Genomic DNA, 25,933 nt, shown 5'->3' with positions numbered 1-25,933 from the left:
TGCAGTGCAGTGGCCGGGTCTCAGCTCACTGCAAGCTCCGCCTCCTGGGTTTACGCCATTCTCCTGCCTCAGCCTCCCAAGCAGCTGGGACTACAGGCGCCCGCCACGTCGCCCGGCTAGTTTTTTGTATTTTTTAGTAGAGACGGGGTTTCACCATGTTAGCCAGGATGGTCTCGATCTCCTGACCTCGTGATCCGCCCGTCTCGGCCTCCCAAAGTGCTGGGATTACAGGCTTGAGCCACCGCGCCCGGCCATGATCAGATTTTTAATTTCAAGGACTATGTTTTCCTTAAACATCTTTGTGCACAGATTCGGAGCCACTCCAATATTAATTCTCAATCTATCCCTCTTTCCAATACACCACCCAGGTGTATTTAGGAGTCAAGTGGTGGCTAATACAGGACAGAGGTGGAAGGTGATTACATCACCTTCTAATCCATAAAAAAGCCTTGCTCTGTATCACAAAGTGCATCTGTTACTTGCTATCCGCTTGCTTTATTAAGAATCAAAGTACAGAATTCATTTGATTCATTTATACCTGAGTCAGCTAGAAAGGCCACTGGCAGGCCTGATGTCTCCAGGTTGGTGATTTCCAACTGGGTAATAATACCTTGAGCATTTGTGCAGCAGTATGCAGTTTACAAAGTGCTTGCACATCAAAAATTCCCCTACCTCTCCCAGCAACAAGCCTGTGAAGTGCATGAAATAAGTTGTCCAGATGAGGAAATAGCTCAGCGAGGTTGTATAGCTTGCCTGGAGTCACACAGCCAGTTTAACACAGGGCCAAATTTGAACTAGGCTCACATTCCCAACTTTGTCCATTACTGCAGAGGTACCCCATATATTCACAAACCTGCCCAAATCTGAGGCATTTCATTACTGAGTTCCATTTAGTAGCAGTAATAAGGCATATAGACAAAGCACACAAGTCTGCAGCTTAACAGAATAAGCATTCATTCAGCCCCCTTCTGCAAACCTATAGAAGGACTAAATGCAAGAAACATATGCTCAGTCCTAATCCCTTCTCATTTCCTCCTGGCACCTGTTTCTGCCCCCACAGGCACCAAATACTCTAACAGCTGGCCGAAACCGAGAGAGAACCAAGAGATAATACACTACCATTTCAGACCAAGCTCTCACCAAAATGGTGGTTAGGAAAGAATGGAGACAAAACCACCCAGATTTCAAGAGATCAATAAACTGGGCATCAAAAGATCTCCCACATTCTCCTGTCCCAGTAAAACAGGTCTCCAGGTAGACAAGAGTCACACAACCCATCCTTTTCACTCCTTCTCCCCATTCCCCCCCAAAAAAAGTTACTGTTAAGAATTCCTGGCCGGGCGCGGTGGCTCAAGCCTGTAATCCCAGCACTTTGGGAGGCCGAGATGGGCGGATCACGAGGTCAGGAGATCAAGACCATCCTGGCTAACACAGTGAAACCCCGTCTCTACTAAAAAATACAAAAAAAAAACTAGCTGGGCAAGGTGGCGGGCGCCTGTAGTCCCAGCTACTAGGGAGGCTGAGGCAGGAGAATGGCGTGAACTCGGGAGGCGGAGCTTGCAGTGAGCTGAGATCCGGCCACTGCACTCCAGCCTGGGCGACAGAGCGAGACTCCATCTCAAAAAAAAAAGAATTCCTAATTGGGCCGGAGGCGGGGGCTCACGCCTGTAATCACACCACTTTGGGAGAGTGAGGCGGGCGCATCACAAGGTCAAGAGATACAGACCATCCTGGCCAATAGGGTGAAACCCTGTCTCTACTAAAACCCCCGTCTCTACTAAAAATACAAAAATTAGCAGGGCATGGTGGTGTGCGCCTGTAGTCCCAGCTACTACATCCCAGAGGATCATCCCAGAGGATGCGGCAGGAAAATCGCTTGAACCCGGGAGGCAGAGGTTGCAGTGAGCTGAGATTGTGCCATTGCACTCCAGCCGGGCGACAGGGCGAGACTCCGTCTCAAAAAAAGAATTAAAGAATTCCTAGTTGACAAATGTGTATGAGGGAAGACCCTTACTGGGAGTATGGAGCGGCAAAACTGTGGCTATGCAATTTTTTTTTTTTTTTTTTTTTTGGAGACAGAGTCTCACTCAGCTCACTGCAACCTCCAACCTCCTGGGTTCAAGTGATTCTCCTACCTCAGGCTTCCAAGTAGCTGGGATTACAGGTGCCCCCCATCACGCCTGGCTAATTTTTTTGCATTTTTAGCAGAGACGGAGTTTCACCACGTTGGCCGGGCTGGTCTCGAACTCCTGACCTGAAGTGGTCCACCCGCCTCGGCCTTCCAAAGTGCTGGGATTACAGCCGTGAGCCACCGTGCCCTGCCCTGTGGCTATGTACTTTGTTAACCTTCTAGGAGCACAGTAAATAAACATTGCTGTTGATAATATTTCAGTGTTCACTGGCCTTCCTCTTCATGGGTAGTGGAGCTTGACAGACTTACAAAATTAGAACTTAAAATCCAATTGAGACCTTTTAGGCAGCACCAGCTCTCAAAAATAACTCTCAAGAACTTCTACCAGTAAGGTTCCTCTTTCTCTAACACCCACATCTGTCCTATGATTATGTAAGTCATCACGTATAATGTTGTCATTACTCACACCGCCTCGTTAACACATCTGGACAGCCTTTGTTTAATGGATGGCCCAGCCCCTGGTGAGGACTGAGGGCAAATGATTTCCCCAGTGTTCCATGGTCCCCTAAGCCTCAAAGTCAGGATTAAGAAAGTACAAGTCAAGTACACGAAAAAGTCAACAGCCCTGGGAAATCAAACCGGTTCTTGCAAGTCTGGAGAACTGCAGCCCACTGCTGGGCCTCAGATACGCCCAAAAATGTGGCGGGGGTACTTGTAAAACTAGAAGAGCACAATCCATCCAGTCCCAAGGGACACGGATGTCAGTTCTTCCAATGATGACTCAAGGAGACAGCCAGCTGGGGATAAGGGGGTAGCTCCACCAACTGGTGCTTCAAAAAACAACAAATACAAACATGCAGGGGAGACTGACACTCCTGACAAACTGCCCTCACTTCCAACTTTCTCAAGCAAAAAGCCTCTCCAAAGGCTGCCAACAATCCCTTTTATGACCTTTTCTTCTCCCCTTTTTGGGGTTCCACTGATGGTTCATTTTACTTCTATGTCCTCTGAACTCAAAAGTGGGGAGCGTGCCGGGCGCGGTGGCTCAAGCCTGTAATCCCAGCACTTTGGGAGGCCGAGACGGGCGGATCACGAGGTCAGGAGATCGAGACCATCCTGGCTAACACAGTGAAACCCTGTTTTTACTAAAAAAAAAAAAAAAGTGGGGAGCAAACCATCTGGCTGGTTTTTCACCTTACTTTTCTCATCTGTAAAATGGACTCAAAAACCCCTTTTCTCAAACTCACAATGTAGGCGGTTATTTCAGAATTGACTGAGTCCTCTCTTCACAATACCGTTAAGAGAAGTGGGTGCTGTGTCGTCATCTGGAGGTGTTTTCCATAATCCAAGCTTTTCTGGGACAGTTCTTCAAATGGAAAAAAGAGGCCCAGGAGACGTGGGCAGCACCTTTACAATAGTGAAATCTGTGGCAAGACAAACTGGTAAAAGTGTAAAAAAAGGCCGGGCGTGGTGGCTCAAGCCTGTAATCCCAGCACTTTGGGAGGCCGAGACGGCGGATCACGAGGTCAGGAGATCGAGACCATCCTGGCTAACACGGTGAAACCCCGTCTCTACTAAAAAAATACAAAAACTGCCGGGCGCGGTGGCTCAAGCCTGTAATCCCAGCACTTTGGGAGGCCGAGACGGGTGGATCACGAGGTCAGGAGATCGAGACCATCCTGGCTAACACGGTGAAATCCCGTCTCTACTAAAAAGTACAAAAAAAAAAACTAGCCGGGTGAGGTGGCGGGCGCCTGTAGTCCCAGCTACTCGGGAGGCTGAGGCAGGAGAATGGCGTGAACCCGGGAGGCGGAGCTTGCAGTGAGCTGAGATCCGGCCACTGCACTCCAGCCTGGGCGACAGAGCGAGACTCCGTCTCAAAAAAAATACAAAAACTAGCCGGGCGAGGTGGCGGGCGCCTGTAGTCCCAGCTACTCGGGAGGCTGAGGCAGGAGAATGGCGTAAAGCCGGGAGGCGGAGCTTGCAGTGAGCTGAGATCTGGCCACTGCACTCCAGCCCGGGCGACAGAGCGAGACTCCGCCTCAAAAAAAAAAAAAAAAAAAGTGTAAAAAAAACCCAGAGACCCAGAGTGGTGGTCTGGCTGCCAGTGGCTGCTCACGCAGGAATGACTTAGACTTTGCCCTCTGGGACAATCTGTGTGGCCTCTTTCCTACAGCCTAAGAGAGCAAGAAAGACAAAAGCCACCTGCAAGAAGTGACAGGAACAGAAATCCTGGAAACAGGAGTCTTCCACCAAGAGCAAAATGACAGGTCAGCTCCACTTTTAATAATTTTATTCTGAATCAGAATTGAATGTTAAAAATCTTTATTTGGTCAGGCACGGTGGCTCACGCCTGTAATCCCAGCACTTTAGGAGGCTGAGGTGAGCAGATCATGAGGTCAGGAGTTCAAGACCCACCTAGCCAACATAGTGAAACCCAGTCTTCACTAAAAATACAAAAGTGAGCCGGGTGTGGTGGCATACACTGGTAGTCCCAGCTACTTGGGAGGTTGAGGCGGGAGAATCGCTTGAACCTGGGAGGTGGAAGTTGCAGTGACCTGAGACCACGCCACTGCACTCTAGCCTGGTTGACAGAGAGAGACTCCTCTGTCTCGGGAAAAAAAAAAAATTCCTTTTAAAAAAACCTGAAGCTGGCAGAAGGTTATAAGATTGTCTGAAGTCCCAAGAAAGATTAAAACCTAGAAGGATAATGAGAATAAAATCTCGCTCACTCTTATTCTACAAAACTGTAGACAGATATCATGGAGTTCCCACCTCCCAGAATAAAAGATGCCTGCAAAGGTGAGACAAATATGGAAAAGGTTTATGGAAAAAAGGAATCAGAAAAACAAAGACTAGGGGCCTGGAAAAGCAATTGTGGCTTGTCTTAGGGAGTCACAGGAATAAAGAGTACAGTTATCTGGAAGACAGAAAAAAAACAAAAGATAATTGAGCACACAGAAAAACAGACTCAATTGGTTTCATTTTTATTAACAGGTAAGTCTTAAGGATTTGAAAGGGAACAGACCTTCGACAATATCTCATAAGTAAAACAATATAACTAAAGTTGCCAGATTACAAGATACAAGCTTCTAAACTCCATGAATTAGGTGCAAAATTACGAATCTTTCTGTTCCCTGCCATTCAGTGAATGGCACAATTATTTTAACTCCAAAAGTAATACAATCACCACAGTAGGACTACTTTACACTGATCAACACTTTACCTAAGTTGCTTGGCATGAAGCAGACAGGGAGTCCAGTTTAGCATTTGGGGATTAAGGTTAAACATAGTTGGAAGCACTCTTAAGAGAGATGACAAGAACCAGAAGTTGGTTAGTTAATGGAAACAAGTTTGTTAGACAAGAAACAACTTTTTAAAAAAAATATTCCTTAACATTTTATATTAACCGACAAAGACAAATCTACTTTTAATTACCATTTTTTTGAAATGAGGCCATGGGTCTTATTTCTGAGCTTAAGTCTCTGAGCGTTCTGTTGTTCCACATTATGCTGTTTTGCCTGCTGGGGAAGTCTGGGCGTAACTGAAGTTTGGTTCTTAAAAGGGAATCACTTGCAAAGCAATGCATGTGGACAGTCCTTACAGATTTTCCCAAAAGTCTTATAAATGTCTGGCCCACATTTTTTTTTTTTTTTTTTTGAAACGGAGTCTCACTCTGTTGCCCAGGCTGAAATGCATTGGTACAATCTCAGCTCACTACAACCTCTGCCTCCCAGGTAGAAGCAGCTGACTGCAACCTCCGCCTCCTGGGTTCAAGTGATTCTCCTGCCTCAACCTCCTGAGTAGCTGGGATTATAGGCATGTGCCACCACACCCAGGTAATTTTTGTGCTTTTAGTAGAGACGGGGTTTCACCATGTTGGTCAGGCTGGTCTTAAACTCCTGACTTCATGATCCACCCACCTCAGCCTCCCAAAGTGCTAAGATTACAGGCATGAGCCACTGCGCCCGGCCCCAACTCTTTTTCACACTCATTTCAAGGTTGACGTAATACTTAACTGTAATTACAATAATAAGCCCAACTGGAATAACCAGATTTGGGAACAAACAATTGACACTTAGCAAGACTTCTGGGTGAAAGCCAAAGGGGACAGAGGTACTTCCCAGAGCTGCCCAGGACCTTTGTCCTAGCGTATCAGTCAGGACGTTCTGCAGTCAACAGGACAAGTAGGATGGGTAGGGAAAAGGTGGTTATGAGAGCTGCTACCACTGCAATCCTGGGGGAGACGTAGACCAGTAACATCAGGATGATGACAGCAAAGCAGCCAGAATTCAGACAATGTCAGGAGTGTGAGTCCTCACACCATCATGAGCAAGGGCAAACCACTAGCTTAAAAATGTTCAGTTGTCTGGGCGCAGTGGCTCACACCTGTCATCCCAGCACTTTGGGAGGCCGAGGCGGGCAGATCACCTGAGGTCATGAGTTCAAGACCAGCCGGGCCAATATTGTGAAATGAAACTCCATCTCTACTAAAATACAAATTAGCCGGGTGTAATGGTGGGTGCCTGTAATCCCAGCTACTCGGGAGGCTGAGACAGGAGAATCGCTTGAACCCTGGAGACGGTGGTTGCAGTGAGCAACCACTGCACTCCAGCCTGGGCAGCTAAGCAAGACCCTGTCTCAAAAAAACAGCAAACAACAACAAAAAAAATGCTCTCTAGCTCAGTCTTCACCAAGGGTTTTAACAAACTACACTTAATATGACATTCCCGTGTCTTCAATGAAAAAAAAAAAAGAAAACAGTTCCATTTTGAAGGTAACAGACACCAATTATATACTCCAAAAGATTTTCTTGTTCTGAAGGAGGAAAGTTTAAATAACCTTTGGAGCAAGGTATATATTAACACTGGAGTTCTTTCCAAGGCACTTGGAAGTGCATCAATAGCCTTCAGCCCAGCAACAGGGACTGGTTTAACTCACTTATGAGGAAACAGGCATTAGCAAGTACCAAATAATTCTAGTTGTCTATTTGGGCCAGTGGCTATAGGAACATATGAGTTGGTTATTATCCAGGTTATTATTTTACTGTAGGTTAATATCTAAGTTGGATTACTTGTCGACATAATCTTTCTTTCAAATTTTAGTGAAACTTTGGACTTGATTGTGTTTTCCTTCCGTATCCCTATACAGTGATAGGAGCCAAACTGCCACTGCCCTGCACTTAAGTAACACAGAGCAAGATTTTCCACTACTAGAAACAAGTAGCTGGAAAGCCACGTAAACATCCCAGGAAAGAAAACATACAGCAATAACATAACGTACAAATTTCCCCCCCACCCCACCAACTGTAAAATAACGTGACTGAACAATTTGTGATGAATGAGTTTTAAAACAGAAAACCTCATAAATCCAACCACTATATTTTTTGTGTTCTTCCTACTTTCTTCTTCACAATTTTATGTAGTTGTAATTATAGTAAATCCTTTTGAAGCTTATAACAAAAACATTTTCCAATTTTTAAATCATACACTTTTAAATCAGAAAATTAGATACTTAAAACTTGCAGGCTAGTGGTACAAATTCTGCTTGAGCTGTCCTAGAAAATCAAACTGGCAATTTGTTTTCATGCTAACTACATGAATTACTATCTTCACATGGCAGAGATTTTCTATTTCAGATACCTGCTATAAAGCAAAGATCAAATAGCGGTGAAGCCCCAATATCCTATCTGTTATTTTCCCTAGGAATAACTAGGCAGTAGAATGATGGAAACAGCAGAAAATATCCATAGTGCAAAACATGCAACTGTTTTTATTGTCCAAGTGGATTGGGGCTTTCAAAGGCAAATGTTTTCAGTTATTTAAGGTATTGCAGTGGGAGTTGTGCCCAATACAATTAAGACAGGATTACATTGCAATTTATGAGTTTCTCAAGGACATCATTTATTATGAAACATAACAATCATTTCTCCCAAAGCCTACTAACGACAATCGCACCCCCAACTCTGCTTTGCTAAAGTAATAAACTAAATGGCAACTCAGCAGGCATTCCTGGCTTTTGAGACCAACTGTGGGAAACATGCTGCCTTCCACCAGCTCAAGTAATAATGCCACCTTACATATAAAGAGGCATACTGTTTTACATCTTTCATGCACATGATCTTTTCAGTGATTTAGTTAAGTGGCAATGGCAGGTATTTTTCCACTTTACAAAAGAGGAAAGAGAATGCCAGCCCCTGGTTTCCCTGCTCAGAAGAACTAAGCCCAGAGCACCTTGAGACTTAAAGGAGTCCTATGTCTTCTCAGTACATTTGTCAATGACAAGTCTTCCTTTGGTCCAGACCCCCAAAATTACACTCAGTAGGCACAGAGCCCGCACAGCAAAGGAAAGCCCCCACCATAGTACAGCAAAGCTTCCAGAAAGAGCAACAGTTGCTGCTGTGCAGCATCATCATGAAAGCCATCCGGCCACATCCTGCTGAAGCACCCCTAACACGACTTAAAGTGACAAGGTGGCCAAATCCACAACAAAGCAGAGCTTTCCCTGAATACTTTCATTTCTTTACATAAGCACTAGACAAGGGACACATGTACCACGCTAGTCATGCAACACCATCAGGAGACCTGGAACAGAGGAAGTGAAAACATTCCTGCAGAAAGGAGGCGCCTCCTCCCCGCTCCCCGCTTCCCAAGTGGCATCAGAACAGGGTCCAGTGGCACTCCTTTGGGGACCAACAGCTCCCCGGCGCTCACCTGGTGGGAAGAGCGACGCTCCAGAGCGGAAGGCAGAGGCCGAGCGCATCTTCCTCCTCTTCCTCCTCCCACACCGCAGCCCTTGCTCTGCGGCAGCCCCCGCCTCCGCCCCGCTCCCTCCTCCCCCGCCGCCCCGCCGCGCCTGGAACCTCCCGCCCGACTTTTGACGTCACGGAGGAGGAGGGGAAGGTTCCAACCGAGCCCGTCCCTTTGTGACGTCACAATGACAACAGAGCGCGGCCGGAGCGTCGGGGAACCGAGCGCCGCGGGGGGTGGAGGGAGGGAAGAAGGGCTGGGACGCCGGCGCGCGGCGGGGGAAGAACTGGGGGGAGGGGAGGGGGCGCGCTGACGTCTCGCCGGCTTAACCTGTTGCTCTCGAGACTGCGTCGGAGCCCGCAGGCAGGGCCGCGGGAAGCCGGCCGGGCCGCCGCCGCCGCCATGCTCGGCCGTGCGAGCGGTGGGGGAAGCCCGCTGCAGCTGTGCGCCGTGCACCCCCACCCCGGCACGCCCACGCCCACGCCCCCGCCCCGCGCGCTCTACCCTCCCCGCGCCCCGCAGGCCGCGCCGCCCCCGCGCCCCACCCGCCTGCGAGCCGGCCCGGGTAGCCCGGTGCCCGCCTCGCGCGCCCGCCCAGAGTCCGGAGTCTGCCCCCTACAGGCCGCGCGCGCGCGCGCCCGCCCAGCCCCCGGCCCAGCCTGCCGCGACCCCCGCGCGCCGTCCCCTACGCAGCCGGCTCGAGCACGTCGGGAACACCGGCTTTGCTCCCGAAGCATTAACTCGTGCTGTGCCTCCCGCGGCCGCCGCCAGCCACGGGCTTGCAGCCGGACGTCCGGACTCGGAGACACGATCCGCTGACTGCCCGCAATAAAAAAGAAAACCCACCCCACGCTGCTGTCCACCTTGACGAGGTCCGGAATGGGAGGCGGGGTGCGGTTCTCGTCCAAGTTCTACCCCATTTGCTTTGTGGCTGCATCCGAAACGGACGTGCCCCGGGAAGGCGTCTACGCTCCGAGGCAAGGCTGCCTCCGTGCAGTTTCTACAGCCTGAGTTTAAACTAGTCCTTTGCATTCTACCCAGCCCTCTGCAATGCGGATGTATTTTAATTCTTAAATTCTTTATGGAACAGCATTCTAAGTTGGGCTTGATTATTTAACCTTGCATTTCTTTCACAGTTGAAGTTGACGTGTCTAGATAAGGATCAGCTCTCTTGAAGAAGCATTCAGCTTTTCCATTAAATATATTTTTTACAAAACCAGTGCCCCGAAGGTCATCTCTCATTACACACACCACAATGATCAAAAAGGGAAAATATTAACACCAATTTGTCTACCCAACTTAAATAAAACTTTCCTCTTACGTTGGATTATCCCTAAGGTATGTTCATTTGGCCTTTTTTGAAAAAAATGAGTTATTTAATTTAAAGCATGCCGCTGATCACAGATCACTCGAGTGCATATTTGGTTAATCGCTCGGTCCCCCTTTCCTCCCTCCCCTCAAACTTAAAAAAAAAAAAAGCCACCACACACAAAACAAAAACACTCCCCATGCCAATCAAAACGTAGCTGTACTATGCACAAAACAAATTTAACTATTCCAAGCCATTTAAATCTATGAATAATCACCCAATTTCAGAAGCCCAGTTAACAGGGAGAAAATATTTGTAGTTACTTATACATTCACGTACACACTTAAAAACATTAGCCATAGTGTGTGTCCTTTTCCCCTACAACTGGAAATCACGAATTTTTTAAACAAAACCAGCCTCATTATTAAAGTCAATCGCAACAAATGCATTCGCTGTAACATGATTCCCAACTGGTTTATGTTGTAAACCAGATAAGCCAAAACGACCACAGACGTTAAATTTGATGTGCCAATGCAAAGAGAAGATCGCCATAATCGGACCCTCCATCGCAACTTAAAGGGCTTCCAACACACATGAGTTACACGATTTTTCCAAATAACATTAATAATAATAACACAGGCTCATTTGCATGCAAAGTGCAATACGGGGCCAAATCCGCTTGAGAATGCAGTTTAGTTACATTACCGCAGCCGCCCCCCCACCTCAAGCTCCACCAAAATCCCTTGCCTTTCATCTAAAACTAGATTATGGTTGTGTCATTCGAGGTCAATTTATTCACTTGAGGTATCTATACACCAATCTGTTTTTTCAACCAAACTAGGCAGACACCACTTCGCTTGAAAAGCCCTCTTTCAGAAAAGAAAGAAACAGCCTTATCGGACGCTGTGTTTAAAACCCTTCAGCTGCAGAATTATCTATAAACTTGACATTCACAGCCATTGCTTAAAACTGCAAGTCAAAGGATGTGTTGTTAGGAGCACTTACGTATTTCTTCTGAATGATATTCCTCTTCGGTCTTTCCTTGCTCATTCTGAGATCCAAATGCTGATTGCAAAAGGGGACAATTGCTTCATGAATTTAAAGCCGTCAGAAATTTGCAAAAAAATATCCTGGTGGTTTTTATTGTTGTTGGTGGTGGTTGATCTTGTAATCCGACTTTTCTTCCTCTTCCCCCAAAGCCAGATTCGCCTTGAAATAAATCCGAAATTGGGAAGGAAAAAAAAAGAGCCAAAGACGAACGAAGCAAACAAAAAAAAATTCACTTTAGTAAAACACTCATAATGGAAAATTTCCCCCGAAACACATACACACACACACAAAAAAAAACCGACGCCCTTCACTCCCCCCCCTTTTTCCTCCAAAAACTACATCAGCGAAACGTGAAGGTCCTTAGTGTCTGATCCGTAGTTACATCTTGGAAAAGAAAAGGGAAAGATAAATAAAAAATGTTGGAAGTCACGTTTGTGCTGCAGCAGCAGTGCGAGCAGAAGAGTCAACTCCAGCGGCGGCGGCGGCGGCGGCGGCGGCGGCGGCAGCACCACAGCGAGGGCTCGCCGAGTCTCTTTTTTCCAAGCCCCCTAACCAATGAGAGAGAGGCTATCCAGCCCAACTTTAAATGGACTCTGCTTTTATACAAGTTAGGGCTCCTCGGACAATTCCCTGCCGGGCGCCAGCCGAAAACTCCCACCGCTCAGCCGCCAGGCGCCCGCTTAGCCCGGTGCCGACCGCCCCTGGCCCAGTCCAGAGCACCCCCGCAGCCTGGCCAACCAGACACCCGAGCGACCTCGACGAACCCCTCCCAGGTAAGCTCTCGGGCGTCGCTCCCACGCCGAGCCCAGGCGTGGAATTGAGAGACGCTCCCTAGCTCAATGCATGGCACGCTCCGTCGCTCCACCTCACCCCCTTTCCCCTGCCTGCCGCTCACCCCACGACCGCCCCACGCCAGCCCCCGCCACTGCCTTCGCGTCTACCTGCAGCAGGGCTGCTGGGTAGGAGTGCCCCAGGACGCCCGGCCCCGGGTAGAGCCGCCTATTCCCGGGGCACCTTAGAATGGTCCCCTTGATCTTCTGGAAGTTGTAGTCCCCCGACTACAAAATGGCTATGGCCACGGAAGCTGGGAACTACAATTCCCAGCCTGCCCCGCAAAGCCTGTCACTCAACTCCCCTCTCTCCTCCTCGCCCCCTCCCCCTCACCGGCCGTGCCAACAAACGCTTGGACGTGTCCCGCGTGCGACACTGCTAGAGGCTGGCTCGGGATTGGCCCGCGGAGCGTGTGGTCCGCGAGCGAGGAACTCCCCACGCTGGCCCCCCTCCGCCCCCTGGGCCCCGGCCCCCCTCCCATGGCGGCCGCCGGCCCCCTCCCCGCGCGCCCCGCCCCCACCCGCGGCGCGAACCGCCTGTGGAATCGAGGAATCGCGCGCGTGCGGCCCGGATCCGCGGGGGAGGGACGCGAGGCTTCCCCGGGGAAGGCCTCGGAGCGTGGCGGCGAGGGAGGCGGTGTCAGGGAGGGGTTGGAGCCCGTCCTAAGGAAAACTGGGCCACGCACCAAGAGGAATCCTCGGTGCGAACTAGTTGATCGGCGGCGCCTGCTGCTTGTGCCGTGCAGCCGGTGTCACCTCAGGACAGCGCCTCGCGTCTGTGTACAGAGCGTGCTGCGGGCGCCTAGGGTAGTCCGAGGTCACCCCTCTCCGCGCCCCGCAGCCGCGCACGCCCCCACGCGCGGGGTGGGCGGCGGCCGGGGGTCGCCGAGTGTAAGGGCCACGCCCCCCCCACGCCCGAGCTCGGCACGCGTCCCCTCGGTCGCGAACGTGTTTCCGCCCGACCCGCTTGGGGGACGTCGCTGATGGCCCAGGAGTGAAACCCTGGCGGCTGCCTCCTGAGAAAAGATAGCCGTGTTTAAAGAAACTGAACGGGATCTTTGCTTTGCCGGGCGTATTTGGTGATAAAATACCACAAAATGTTGAGGCAAAAATGAGTGGAATATGGAGACCGAGCCGCACAGACACGCAACTGTAAGGAAGCATCTCGAACACGGAGTGCCAGTAGTATCAACTGCTCGGGCCACACGAGAGCCTGCTTTTTACCTGCTTCCAGCCCCGTGTCGTGCAGGTTTAATCGCTGAAACAAATGAAGTAGCAGGCCCTGGCACATAGCGCTTTGGGCCTTTGCCTTATTAACAACTTTGTCAAGTCTCGCATCGCCATTCTGCCTTGTAAATTTCCTTGTTTTTCGCCGCGGTTTTGGAGAAGCAATGTTTTCCATGATCTCTCAGGCTAGCCTCGGAATAAAACGTGGCAGAAGCGCTCCCTCGAGCACATACCCATATATTTTACTCTACCCATTCCCTAGAGTCTGCTTACTTCAAAAGTCTACATACTCGGGTAACACAGCTGTTTACTTGCAGCAGTATTGGAAGAGATAACCTTGGTGTCTAGAAAGGTCTCAGAAACTGGAGGTAAGAGACCTGAATTCAAATCGCACCTTGGCCACTTCCCAAAAAGCAACAGAGAGCCACTAAGAGCTTGTGAGTTTCCTCATCTGCAGATTAGTGGTGATCAAACCTGTGGGGAGGATTGTGTGATAAATAACATTAACGTACTTTAAAACTAGCCACGTTATTGGAAGCTTTCAGTAAACTAAATAAAAATCCTTTTCGAAAGGGTTTTTTTTTAACATTATTTTTACCTTTTCAAAAAATCTGAAATAATTTCATCTAATGTTCACTTCACAATCGGAAAAATAAATGATCTTTTGTGCCCTGAATACTGCAAAACTTGTTCCCTGGTGCTATTTCCTGGGAAGGATCCAATGGGGCAGACTCCAGTAGGGCCACCCAAGGTGTTTTCTAAAAACTTTCTGATCATTAGGACTGGCATACTGGGAATCTCCACGTCTCCACGTTGTTAAGATTTTAGCCAGCTTTCTCTAGGTTTAATGCAGATATCTCATTCCCCAGGCAAATATTAATGAACAAAGGTGGGTTTCTTTTCAGTTCCCCTAACTAGCCCTGGAGCCTGGACTTCTCAGTCCTGGCCTTGCGAACTCCCCTGCCAGGTTACCAGCTTCAGGCCACCTGGTGTGAAAAACCATTGTGTGAAGTTGAAGCCTCAGGGCAGGGGAAAGGAAGGAATTTGCTCATTTCCAAAAGATTTGAATAATATTAGTGTTGTTTTCCCTGAAAGAGAAAAAAGATTGGCCTTCTTAGTGGTTGAAAGTTTTTCCTGTTGTGAAAGTAAACTACTCCTAATGAACTTCCTTCCCCTACCGTCTTGGCAAGGCCATCCAAGGCTTTTCTTGCTTTTTCCTCCTCTTTTTCATTTTCTGTAAGTCAAATGCACCTTTTCTCCTGATGATTTTCACATCTCAAAGCCTTGACCTCTTCAATTGGAGGGGCAGGGATGAGAACATGTCTAGGTACATTGATTCTATTAGACTCTATGCCAGCACTGTCCTCATCCCTGAAGACACAGGAAGCTCACAGCTCAGTAAAAAAAGGCATAGTTTACAATGGATTGTCATACCTCCAAAAATTATTACATCAGCAATGTAGAAAAGAAGCTAAAAAGAACACATAGCTGAGATGACTAGGTGTTAAGGAGTTTTGAAGTATGTATAGGGGTTCACGTATACACTTGAAGAAAGTGCATATTTCACCCCTTTGCATTGCATCCTATTTACATTCTCCACTTTTAATGTTTCTAGTTCTTCTTTCCAAGTAAAAAGGAAATTCCCTAAAGTCAGAGATGATGTTGTCTACTTTTCATACCCTCCAAAGCTCCAAAAACTTCATCAAATTTGAAAGGTGTCCAGTAAATGCTTACTGTTGGATATTTCACCAAAACTATAATGCCCAACTATTTAGACTATTGCCCGACATTTAGTCTTGTACCATCTTCCATTCCATTCTGGAACTCTGCTAGTTTCCCTCTTGCATTATCTAAATCCAACGTAGTGTTATACATTCTTCAAGGCCACAAATTCAGGCCCATTTCCGGTTCAGCCTGGCTGCTTGGCATACTCATTCCTGGATTCTCATTGCCCTTCGTATTTCGGCCATAATTTTTGAGCTTTAAAATTTTATTCTGAGGCCAAGTGTGGTGACTCACATCTGTAATCCCAGCACTTTAGGAGGCCGAGACAAAAGGATCACTTGAGCTCTGGAGTTTGACACCAGCCTGGGTGACATGCTGAAACCCTGCCTGTACCGAAAAAAAAAAAATTACAAAAGTTAGCCCAGCGTGGTGGCCCAGGCATGGTAGTGTGCACCTGTAGTCCCAGTTGCTTGGGAGGCTTAGGTGGGAGGATGGCTTGAGCCCAGGAGGCTGAGGTTGCAGTGAGCCGATATTGCACCATTACACTCCAACCTGGGTGACAGAAAAAGACCCTGTCAAAAAAAAAAAAAAAAAGTTCTCTGTTGTATTTTTTTCTGATTATGTCATGTAAATATCTTGTATCTCTTAATTAAATTGAAATTTTGATGGGGCCATGATTTGTCTCATATTGAGGCAGCCATGGGCAATGAGGGAATCAGATGTTTCTAATATTAACTCTCTGAGTGACCTTATGCCATTCACCTGCCTCATATAGGCCTTGGGTCCATCATCTATAAAATGAGCACTTTAGACTGGGTGTGGTGGCTCACACCTCTAATCCTAGCACTTTGGAAAGCCAAGGCAGAAGGATTGCTTGAGCCCACAAGCTTAAGACCAGCCTAGGCAACATAGCAAGACACGATCTCTACAAACATAAAATTAAAAATTAGAGGGTTAAATTCAATTATTCCCGAAGACATTTCTACACCCAACATTCTCTAGTCCTACCTTTACCTTTGTACTGTGCTGCTGTTCCCCCTCAGTGCTGGCCCCTAAGTAAACTCAAATCCACAATCATTCAGTAAAAGTTGCTAGGTTAAAGTTCTTTACACTTGTATGTTTTTAATTTCCAATATCTGTGCTAATGACACCTTTTTTTTTTTTTTTTGAGACGGAGTCTCGCTCTGTCACCCAGGCTGGAGTACAGTGGCGCGATCTCGGCTCAATGCAAGCTCTGCCTCCCGGGTTCACGCCATTCTCCTGCCTGAGATAGAAAGCCCCTAAGGGAAAAATTCTAAACATACATGCATGTGACCACCCCCCGGGCTTACACAAACAACTTATCTAGAAAACCCCTAGCCGTTTGAGGTTGCAACATACATGCATGTGACCACCCCCCGGGCTTACACAAACAACTTATCTGGAAAACCCCCAGCCGTTTGAGGTTGCGAAAAAGGCGGGAACCAGCCAGAAACTGCCGAATGTTCAACTTTAAATGTTAACCAATAATAAGCTTGTAACTACTGTTTCTCTGTGACTTGTTTGTACCTCGCTATAAAAGAAACCCTAAAACAGCAACCAGGGCCTCTCTCTTTACCTGCCATTGTATAAAGCGGAGAGGTCCGGGTTCGAACTCGTAATAAAGCGACCCCGGCTATTTGGCTTTGACTCTGGACTCTGGTGGTCACTGGGGTCTCGCGACTTCGGGCACAACATTTGGGGGCTCGTCCGGGATTCCCCTAAGCCCACCAGACCCCAGGTCAACGGGTTGTCGCTGTGAGCAGATTTGGTAAGTCAGCCGGCTTGAGTCTCTGTGTTGTCTGTAGTCTCTGTGTCGTCTGGAAAAATCCTGCGGGGTCTGTATCAGTGGTCGGCATAGTCTTGGCGGACGCACTATAAGACAGCCACCAGGGGCCGGTGGGAGACGTCCCCCGGCACCCGTCTGGGGCTCTGTATTTATTAGCCCATCTGGTTCTGATCGGGAGCTAAACCCGAGATGCGCTGGCGACTATTGTTATGTTAATTACTTAACTTACTTTCATTTTTCAGGACCTACTTGGCAGGAAAAAAAAAAAAGAGTACAATACTTCTGGTTTTACTCTTTTCTCTATCTCTCTTTTCTATATCTCTCTTTTCTCTATCTCTAGGATTCTACTACCATGGGTAATAGCCAGAGTACTCCACTCTCCATTCTTATAAATAACTTTAAAGATGTTAAGGCAAGGGGCCATGACCTTAACTTTCTGCCACTCGGAATGGCCCACCTTCGGTGTAGGGTGGCCAGCTGAGGGGACCTTCTGTCTCCCCATTATCATTAAGGTAAAATCAAAAATTTTCCTGCCAGGGCGGTCAGGACATCCTGATCAGATTCCTTACATCCTGGTGTGGCAAGACCTTGTGGAAAACCCACCCCCTTGGCTAACTCCTTTTGTGCTGACGCCAGAGCCATGTAGGGCTCTGGTCGTACAGTCGACAGAACACCACTGTAGGCCAAAAACACCATGCGCTCCCCTACCCTCTGTGTCAGAAGACAGTCAGGATCCCCTGCTTTTAGAACCCCCGCCTTATCATCCCCCTCCTGGCCCTCAGCCCCCAGCCCCCCCAGGGGACCTCGAAGAGCGGGAAGCAGCAGCTGCTGCTGTAGCCGGGGCCGTCGAAAGTGAAAGTAACTCTGGGGGGCCGGCGGGGCGGATGTGCGGATGCGCTCAACAGGAAATAAGCTTGCGCCCCCCTGATTCCACTGTGGCTCTCCCCCTGAGGGAAATAGGACCCCCCGATGACATGGGCAACCCTAGACTCCAGTACTGGCCATTCTCCACTAGTGACCTGTACAACTGGAAAACCCAGAATGCTCGGTTTTCTGATAACCCTAAAGATTTAACAGCTCTTTTAGACAGTGTTATGTTTACCCATCAACCAACCTGGGATGATTGTCGACAACTCCTCATAATTTTGTTCACAACAGAGGAACGAGAAAGAATACGGGTAGAGGCCAGAAAACTGGTTCCGGGAGATGACGGCCAACCTACCGCCAACTCTGACCTCATTAATGCTGCCTTTCCCTTGACCAGACCTGCATGGGACTACAACACGGCAGAAGGTAGGGGAAGGCTACTCGTTTATCGCCAGACTCTAATGGCGGGTCTCCGGGCTGCCGCTCGCAAGCCCACCACTTTGGCCAAGGTATATTCCGTGTTACAGGGAAAAACAGAAAGCCCAGCTACCTATCTAGAAAGATTGATGGAAGCCTTTAGACAGTTTACCCCCATGGACCCGGAGGCACCCGAAAACCAGGCAGCTGTTGTCATGTCTTTTGTAAATCAGGCAGCTCCGGACATTAAAAAGAAACTCCCAAAATTAGAAGATCTAGAGGGAAAACAAGTCCAGGACCTCCTCCGAATCGCCCAAAAGTATACAATAATAGAGATCTCCCAGAAGAGAGACAGATTAGGGCCACTGAAAAAATGACCAAAGTCTTAGCCGCAGTAGTTCAGAAAGAACAGTTACAGTCAGAGGGCGCCCAACCCAAGCGTACTCCTAGACACAACTTAAAGAAAGATCAATGTGCATACTGCAAGGAAAGGGTCACTGGGTAAAAGATTGCCCCAAGAAAAAACAGCGCCAACTGGGCAAGAACAATGGCAGCCCAAGGCCTCATCAATATTAGTAACCCAAGATGACTAGGGAAGACGGGGTTCGGACCCCCTCCCCGAACCTAGGGTAACTCTACAAGTGGAGGGGTCCCCGGTTCAGTTTCTGGTCGATACCGGGGCACAGCATTCAGTCTTGGTCAAGCCTTACGGGAAATTATCTATAACTTATCCTGGGTACAAGGGGCCACAGGAGTTAAAAGATACCCTTGGACAACTCAAAGAACTGTAAATCTGGGAACCGGAGAGGTAACCCACTCCTTCCTGGTTATTCCCGAGAGCCCTTGTCCTATTAGGGAGAGATCTGCTGACAAAAATGGGAGCCCAAATCCATTTCCAACCGGGGGGCCCCAAAGTAACCGATTCTCAAGAAAGCCAATATCTGTCCTCACAATTGCCCTAGAAAATGAATATAGACTCCATCAGGAACGGCACCTCCTGACCAGAATATCGGCCCCTGGCTACAGCGCTTCCCAGAGGCCTGGGCAGAAACAGGAGGTTTGGGACTGGCAAAACACCGTCCTGCCATATTTGTTGAAGTTAAACCTGGGACAGATCCTGTTCGGGTATGGCAGTACCCGATGCCCCTAGAAGCCAGAGGAGGTTAGGGCACATCTGCCGGCTCCTAGATCAGGGAGTTCTACGCGCTTGCCACTCAGCATGGAATACCCCATTGCTGCCGGTACGCAAACCTAACAGTAAAGATTATAGGCCAGTACAAGACCTAAGAGAAGTCAACAAAAGAGTCATGGACATTCACCCCACTGTGCCAAACCCATACACCCTCTTAAGCACCTTAAGCCCTGAAAAACAGTGGTACACCGTCCTGGATTTAAAAGATGCCTTTTTCAGCCTGCCTTTAGCCCCTAAGAGTCAGGAACTTTTTGCATTCGAATGGACAGATCCCGAGAGGGGCATAAATGGCCAGCTAACGTGGACCAGGCTACCACAGGGATTCAAAAACTCCCCAACTCTGTTCGATGAGGCCCTCCACGAAGATCTGGGTGAGTACCGGCGACAGCACCCTGAGATCACTCTTTTACAGTATGTTGATGATCTTTTAATAGCAGCTGAATCCCCAGAGGCCTGCCTACAAGGAACCGAAAGCCTCCTAAAGGCTTTGGGAGATCTAGGCTACCGAGCCTCGGCAAAGAAGGCTCAGATCTGCAAATCAGAGGTAACCACCTAGGATACCTGTTAAAAGTGGGGCAACGCTGGTTGACGGATGCCCGAAAAGAGACTGTTCTACATATCCCTAGACCCCAATCAACACGACAAGTAAGAGAGTTCTTGGGGTCGGCAGGGTTCTGTAGACTCTGGATACCGGGCTTTGCTGAATTGGCTAAACCACTATACCAGGCAACAAAAGAGCAGCAGCCCTTTAATTGGACAGAAGAGGCTGAGCTGGCTTTCCAACAAATCAAAACTGCTCTGCTATCAGCCCCTGCGTTGGGACTCCCTGATGTCTCCAAGCCATTCCACCTATACGTGGACGAAAGCCGGGGTGTAGCCAACGCAGTATTGACTCAGTATTTAGGTCCTTGGCGGAGACCGGTTGCATATTTGTCAAAGAAACTGGACTCAGTGGCTGCTGGGTGGCCTCCTTGCCTCCGGGTAATCGCGGCCACTGCCTTAATGGTCAAAGATGCTGATAAACTGACCATGGGCCAAGAATTGCAGGTCACTACCCCACATGCCATTGAAGGCGTACTCAGACAGCCACCTGATCGGTGGCTTAGCAATGCCCGGCTCACCCACTACCAGGGACTGCTACTAAACCCCCTCAGAATAACTTTCATGCCCCCAACGGCCCTAAACCCCACGTCCCTACTGCCAAATCCGGACTTGGAGAGCCCACTCCACGACTGCTCCGAGATATTGGCCCAGGTACACGGAGTCAGAGAAGACCTAGAGGACCGGCCACTGCCAGACGCTGACCTCGTCTGGTTCACCGATGGAAGCAGTTTCGTCCACCAAGGACAAAGGTACGCGGGAGCAGTGGTAACCTCAGAAACCAAAGTCATTTGGGCAGAACCCTTGCCCCCGGGAACGTCGGCCCAAAAGGCTGAACTGGTGGCATTGACTCAGGCCTTAAAATTGGGGAAAGACCAAAAACTAACGGTGTATACTGACAGCTGATATGCCTTTGCCACCGCTCACATTCACATCCATGGAGCAATATATAGGGAAAGAGGGTTCCTCACGGGAGAAGGAAAAGACATTAAAAACAAAAAAGAAATCCTGGCCTTATTAGCTGCCCTCTGGGAACCCAGAAAATTGGCGATTGTCCACTGTCCAGGACACCAAAGAATAACTGACATGGTCTCCCGTGGAAATAACCTGGCTGATCAGACTGCTAAAAATGTGGCTCAAACCCCTTCACAGCTCCTAGCCCTTCAGCTGCCTGACCCGGGGCCCCCAGAGCTACCCTCTAACCCGGAGTACTCAGAGAGCGACCTCCAGTGGATAAACGAGCTCCCTATGGCTCAGATCCACGACAAGTGGTGGAAAGACTGTAAAAACAACATTATTCTCCCAGACAATTAGGACAAGGGTACTAGAACGAATCCATCATAGTACCCATTTAGGCTCTAGGCGAATATTGGACTTAATAAGACACTCAAAACTAAAAATCAGAGATGCTTCTAAAAAAGCTGAACAAGTGACTAAAAATTGTGTAGTATGCCAACTCAATAATGCAGGAAACCAACCCCAAACCACTGGAAAAAGACAAAGAGGTAATAGCCCTGGGGCTTATTGGGAAATTGACTTCACTGAAATAAAACCAGGAAAATATGGATACAAATACCTACTAGTTTTTGTAGATACTTTTCAGGATGGACAGAAGCCTTCCCAACCACAAAGGAAACTGCCCAAGTCGTAGCCAAGAAAATCCTAGAAGAAATCTTGCCCAGGTGTGGCTTCCCAGCTATGATAGGGTCGGACAACGGGCCGGCCTTCATCGCCAAGGTAAGTCAGGGTCTGGCTTCCATTCTCGGGGCAAATTGGAAATTACATTGTGCATATCGCCCCCAAAGCTCAGGACAGGTAGAAAGAATGAACAGAACATTAAAGGAGACCCTAACTAAATTGACCATGGAGACTGGCGCTAACTGGGTAGTCCTTCTCCCCTACTCCCTGTTCAGGGCAAGAAACTCCCCTTACAGATTAGGTCTCACCCCTTATGAAATAATGTATGGCAGACCTCCACCTATTGTCCCTAACCTAAAAGACAATCTCATCAAATCTGATGTCGATGATGGTGTTGAACTCTTATTTTCCCTACAAGCCTTACAGAAAATTCATGAAGAAATCTGGCCTAGACTAAGAGAACTATACAAAACAGGACCTCCACCCGTTCCACACCAGATCCGGCCAGGAGACTGGGTTCTCGTCAAGCGACACCGACAAGAAACCTTAGAACCAAGGTGGAAAGGGCCGTTCCAGGTGATCCTAACCACGCCAACAGCACTCAAGGTAGAAGGAATCGCTGCCTGGATCCACTACACCCACGCCAAGCCAGTGGACCCCCTCTCAGACTTCGTCGGGCCCTCCACAGAGAAAACCGCAGCCTGGACAATTGACCGGACTAAAGACAATCCTTTAAAACTCACCCTGTGCCGTAAACAACCGTAATTATGGTGTCCATCTCCTTTGTGACGCTCTTGCTTTTGCGGGCCTTCAGCTGGAAAATCCAAGCACAGCAGGCTTCATCCCCGTTTGCCTGGCGTTTTTTCGTAACAGAGAATTGGACCAACTACGCTCAGACACAGGTACAAGGCCATCTTCTGGCCACAGCTGATTGCCCCCCTCAAGGTTGTAGCTCTCCTATCTATGTTAATTTTACTGATTCCCAGGCACAACCGGGAAAAGTCACCCCAGCTATTTGCTTTCTCTTTGACCAACAAATCCCCTATTGTAAAAACACATGGGTTGAACAAAGCGTCGGTTGCCCCTATAGCTCATGTAAAATCCACACTGTCAAGACTCTCACGGCCTCAGAAACCCTCTCGAGCCAAGTGCGGAATTCCCATAATATTTTTAAAACTGCCACAGGCTACACATGGGTTATCTGGGATCCCTGGGACTCCCGTTGGACCTGCCAACAGAAGGGGGCCATGTACATGACATCTGGGACAAAGTGGCCTAGCAGCCACCTCTATCTATGGCGCTCACTTGTTCAGATCCAAACCACCCTCCACGCTAACATTCAGAAACAGGAAACAGAACAAAACAAACAACTCTCCACTTTAACCTCCTCCCGCCCTTTCTCCTGGTTATCTCTGCTGAGGGAGGGGTTACTTCTCGCGAACGCCACCGGTCTGGGAAACCTCTCTGCATGTTTCTTTTGCGCTACCCTAGGACAGCCACCCCTGACGGCCGTCCCGCTCCCAGCCCCCTTCAATAATTCCCTAACAACTGCCAGCCAAGGATCCTCCCCCATCTCAGATGTTCCTTTGTTCTTAAACCCCGAACAAACACAGGTTTTATTTTGCTATTCAAACGCTAGCACCTCCCTTTGCAACATAACCTCTCCTCCCAACTCCACTCTGTACGCCCCTCATGGCTCATTCTTCTGGTGTAATGGAACTCTATATAAAAATCTCACTGTTCAGGCCACTAAGAGCCTCCTATGTCTCCCTGTTACAATAGTTCCCCAACTAACCCTGCGAACCCCTGCTGAATATCTAGAAGGAGACTACGTGCCTACCTTCAGGACAAAAAGGGCTGTATTTCTTCCCTTAGTAGCCGGTGTCTCACTCACCACATCCGTAATAGCGGCAGGGTTAGCAGGAGGAGCCCTAGGCCATGCTCTCGTTACTACCGCTAAGCTCTCCCAACAATTCTCCATAGCAATGGAAGCTTCAGCCGAATCCCTAGCCTCATTACAAAGGCAACTGACCTCCCTCGCCCAAGTTACTTTGCAAAATCGGCGCGCCCTAGACCTGCTTACTGCCGAAAAAGGGGGAACTTGCCTTTTTCTCAAAGAAGACTGCTGTTTTTACATAAATGAATCTGGGTTAGTAGAGACGCACGTCCAACAGCTACACAAACTCAGCCTAGAACTACAAAAACAAAAATTCAATTCCGCAGCTGATAGTTGGTGGAGCTCCTCCATGTACTCCCTCTTAATGCCCCTAGCAGCACCATTGCTAATCCTCCTCCTCCTCCTCACCATAGGGCTGTGCATACTACACAGAATAATAAACTTTGTCAAAGATAGAATCAACACTGTCGGCCGGGCGCGGTGGCTCAAGCCTGTAATCCCAGCACTTTGGGAAGCCGAGACGGGCAGATCACGAGGTCAGGAGATCGAGACCATCCTGGCTAACACGGTGAAACCCCGTCTCTACTAAAAATACAAAAACTAGCCGGGCGAGGTGGCGGGCGCCTGTAGTCCCAGCTACTCGGGAGGCTGAGGCAGGAGAATGGCGTAAACCTGGGAGGCGGAGCTTGCAGTGAGCTGAGATCTGGCCACTGCACTCCAGTCCGGGCGACAGAGTGAGACTCCGCCTCAAAAAAAAAAAAAAAAAAAAAGAATCAACACTGTCCAGTTAATGGTCCTTAGAACACAATATCAACCCATCATCAATAAAACATTGAAACAGACATATAAGACCCAAGATTGGCTCTTGAAGACACAACTAAAAGGGGGGAATGAGATAGAAAGCCCCTAAGGGAAAAATTCTAATATGCATGCATGTGACCACCGCCGCCGCCCCCCCCCCCCCCCCCCCCCCCCGGCTTATACAAACAACTTATCTAGAAAACCCCTAGCCATTTGAGGTTGCAACATACATGCATGTGACCACCCCCCGGGCTCACACAAACAACTGGAAAACCCCCAGCCGTTTGAGGTTGCGAAAAAGGCGGGAACCAGCCAGAAACTGCCGAATGTTCAACTTTAAATGTTAACCAATAATAAGCTTGTAACTACTGTTTCTCTGTGACTTGTTTGTACCTCGCTATAAAAGAAACCCTAAAACAGCAGCCGGGGCCTCTGTCTTTACCTGCCATTGTATAAAGCGGAGAGGTTGGGGTTCGAACTCGCAATAAAGCAACCCCGGCTATTTGGCTTTGACTCTGGACTCTGGTGGTCACTTACTGGGGTCTTGCGACTTCGGGCACAACAGCCTCAGCCTTCCGAGTAGCTGGGACTACAGGCGCCCGCCACCTCACCCGGCGAGTTTTTTGTATTTTTTAGTAGAGACGGGGTTTCACCGTGTTAGCCAGGATGGTCTCGATCTCCTGACCTCGTGATCCCTCCGTCTCGGCCTCCCAAAGTGCTGGGATTACAGGCTTGAGCCACCGCGCCCGGCCTAATGACAGCTTTCATTTGTATAACTTTAATAGTGTTTAAAGCACACTCTCATAATAATTTCATTTAAACCATAAAACAACTTAGATCAAGACAGGTATTACTGTCCTCACTCTTCCAACGTGAAAATGAAATACTAAAAGGTTGTGATTTGCTCAAAGTTATACAACCAGTTGGGTGGACGAGCCAGGGGTCAAACTCAGGACTCCACATACCCAGTGCAGGCCACCTCCGTGGTTTTCCAAAATAGGATTCAAGACACATGATTCCATGAAATGTTACTAGGTGGGACTGAAAAGAAAATAATTCTTTGATGAAATAAATTTGGAGACTGCTACCTTATAATAAAGATAACTCGATTACTTTACTGTAGGGTTTTTAGAAATCCCCAAAGAGGCATATAGTTTTACAAACTAATTTGATCACATAAATCTTTTTTTAAGAAAGAGCTGAGCCCGTCTGGGCGCGGTGGTTCACACCTGTAATCCCAGCAATTTGGGAGGCCTAGGTGGGCGGATCACCTATGGTTGGGAGTTTGAGACCAGCCTGACCAACATGGAGAAACCCTGTCTCTACTAAAAATACAAAATTAGCCGGGCGTGGTGGCACATGCATGTAATCCCAGCTACTCAGGAGGCTAAGGCATGAGAATCACTTGAACCCGGGAGGCGGAGGTTGTGGTAAGCCGAGATCATGCCATTGCACTCCAGCCTGGGCAACAAGAGCGAAACTCTGTCTCCAAAAAATAAAAATAAAAGAAAGCAAGAAAGAGCTGTGCCAGGTGTAGTAATCCCAGCACTTTGGGAGGCCGAGGCAGGCAGATCACGAGGTCAGGAGATCAAGACCATCCTGGTTAACATGGTGAAATCCCGTCTCTACTAAAAATGCAAAAAAATTAGCCGGGCGTGCTGATGGGCACCTGTAGTCCCAGCTACTCGGGAGG

General features: G+C 48.6%; 1 protein-coding gene across 3 annotated transcripts in view; it reads right to left on the bottom strand.

Annotated features, from left to right (window-relative positions):
- The window catches only part of JARID2 (jumonji and AT-rich interaction domain containing 2), a 279,574-nt gene extending 267,864 nt beyond the window's left edge, over positions 1–11,710 (bottom strand). The window contains exon 1 of one of the 3 annotated variants that reach the window (XM_033216291.1): positions 11,195–11,710. In XM_033216291.1, coding sequence (XP_033072182.1) covers positions 11,195–11,239 — 45 coding nt within the window. In that variant the 5' untranslated portion in view covers positions 11,240–11,710. Of the gene's footprint in view, positions 1–8,844; positions 8,960–11,194 lie in introns of those variants that run through there. The other 2 variants (XM_033216294.1, XM_033216295.1) reach the window with 2 other exon arrangements.
- Between the last annotated feature and the right edge of the window lie 14,223 nt (positions 11,711–25,933).

Source organism: Trachypithecus francoisi, unplaced genomic scaffold (genome assembly GCF_009764315.1).
Source record: "Trachypithecus francoisi isolate TF-2019V2 unplaced genomic scaffold, Tfra_2.0 Lachesis_group10, whole genome shotgun sequence".
Lineage (NCBI taxonomy): Eukaryota > Metazoa > Chordata > Mammalia > Primates > Cercopithecidae > Trachypithecus > Trachypithecus francoisi.
This window is presented reverse-complemented; position numbering and strand designations above follow the sequence as displayed.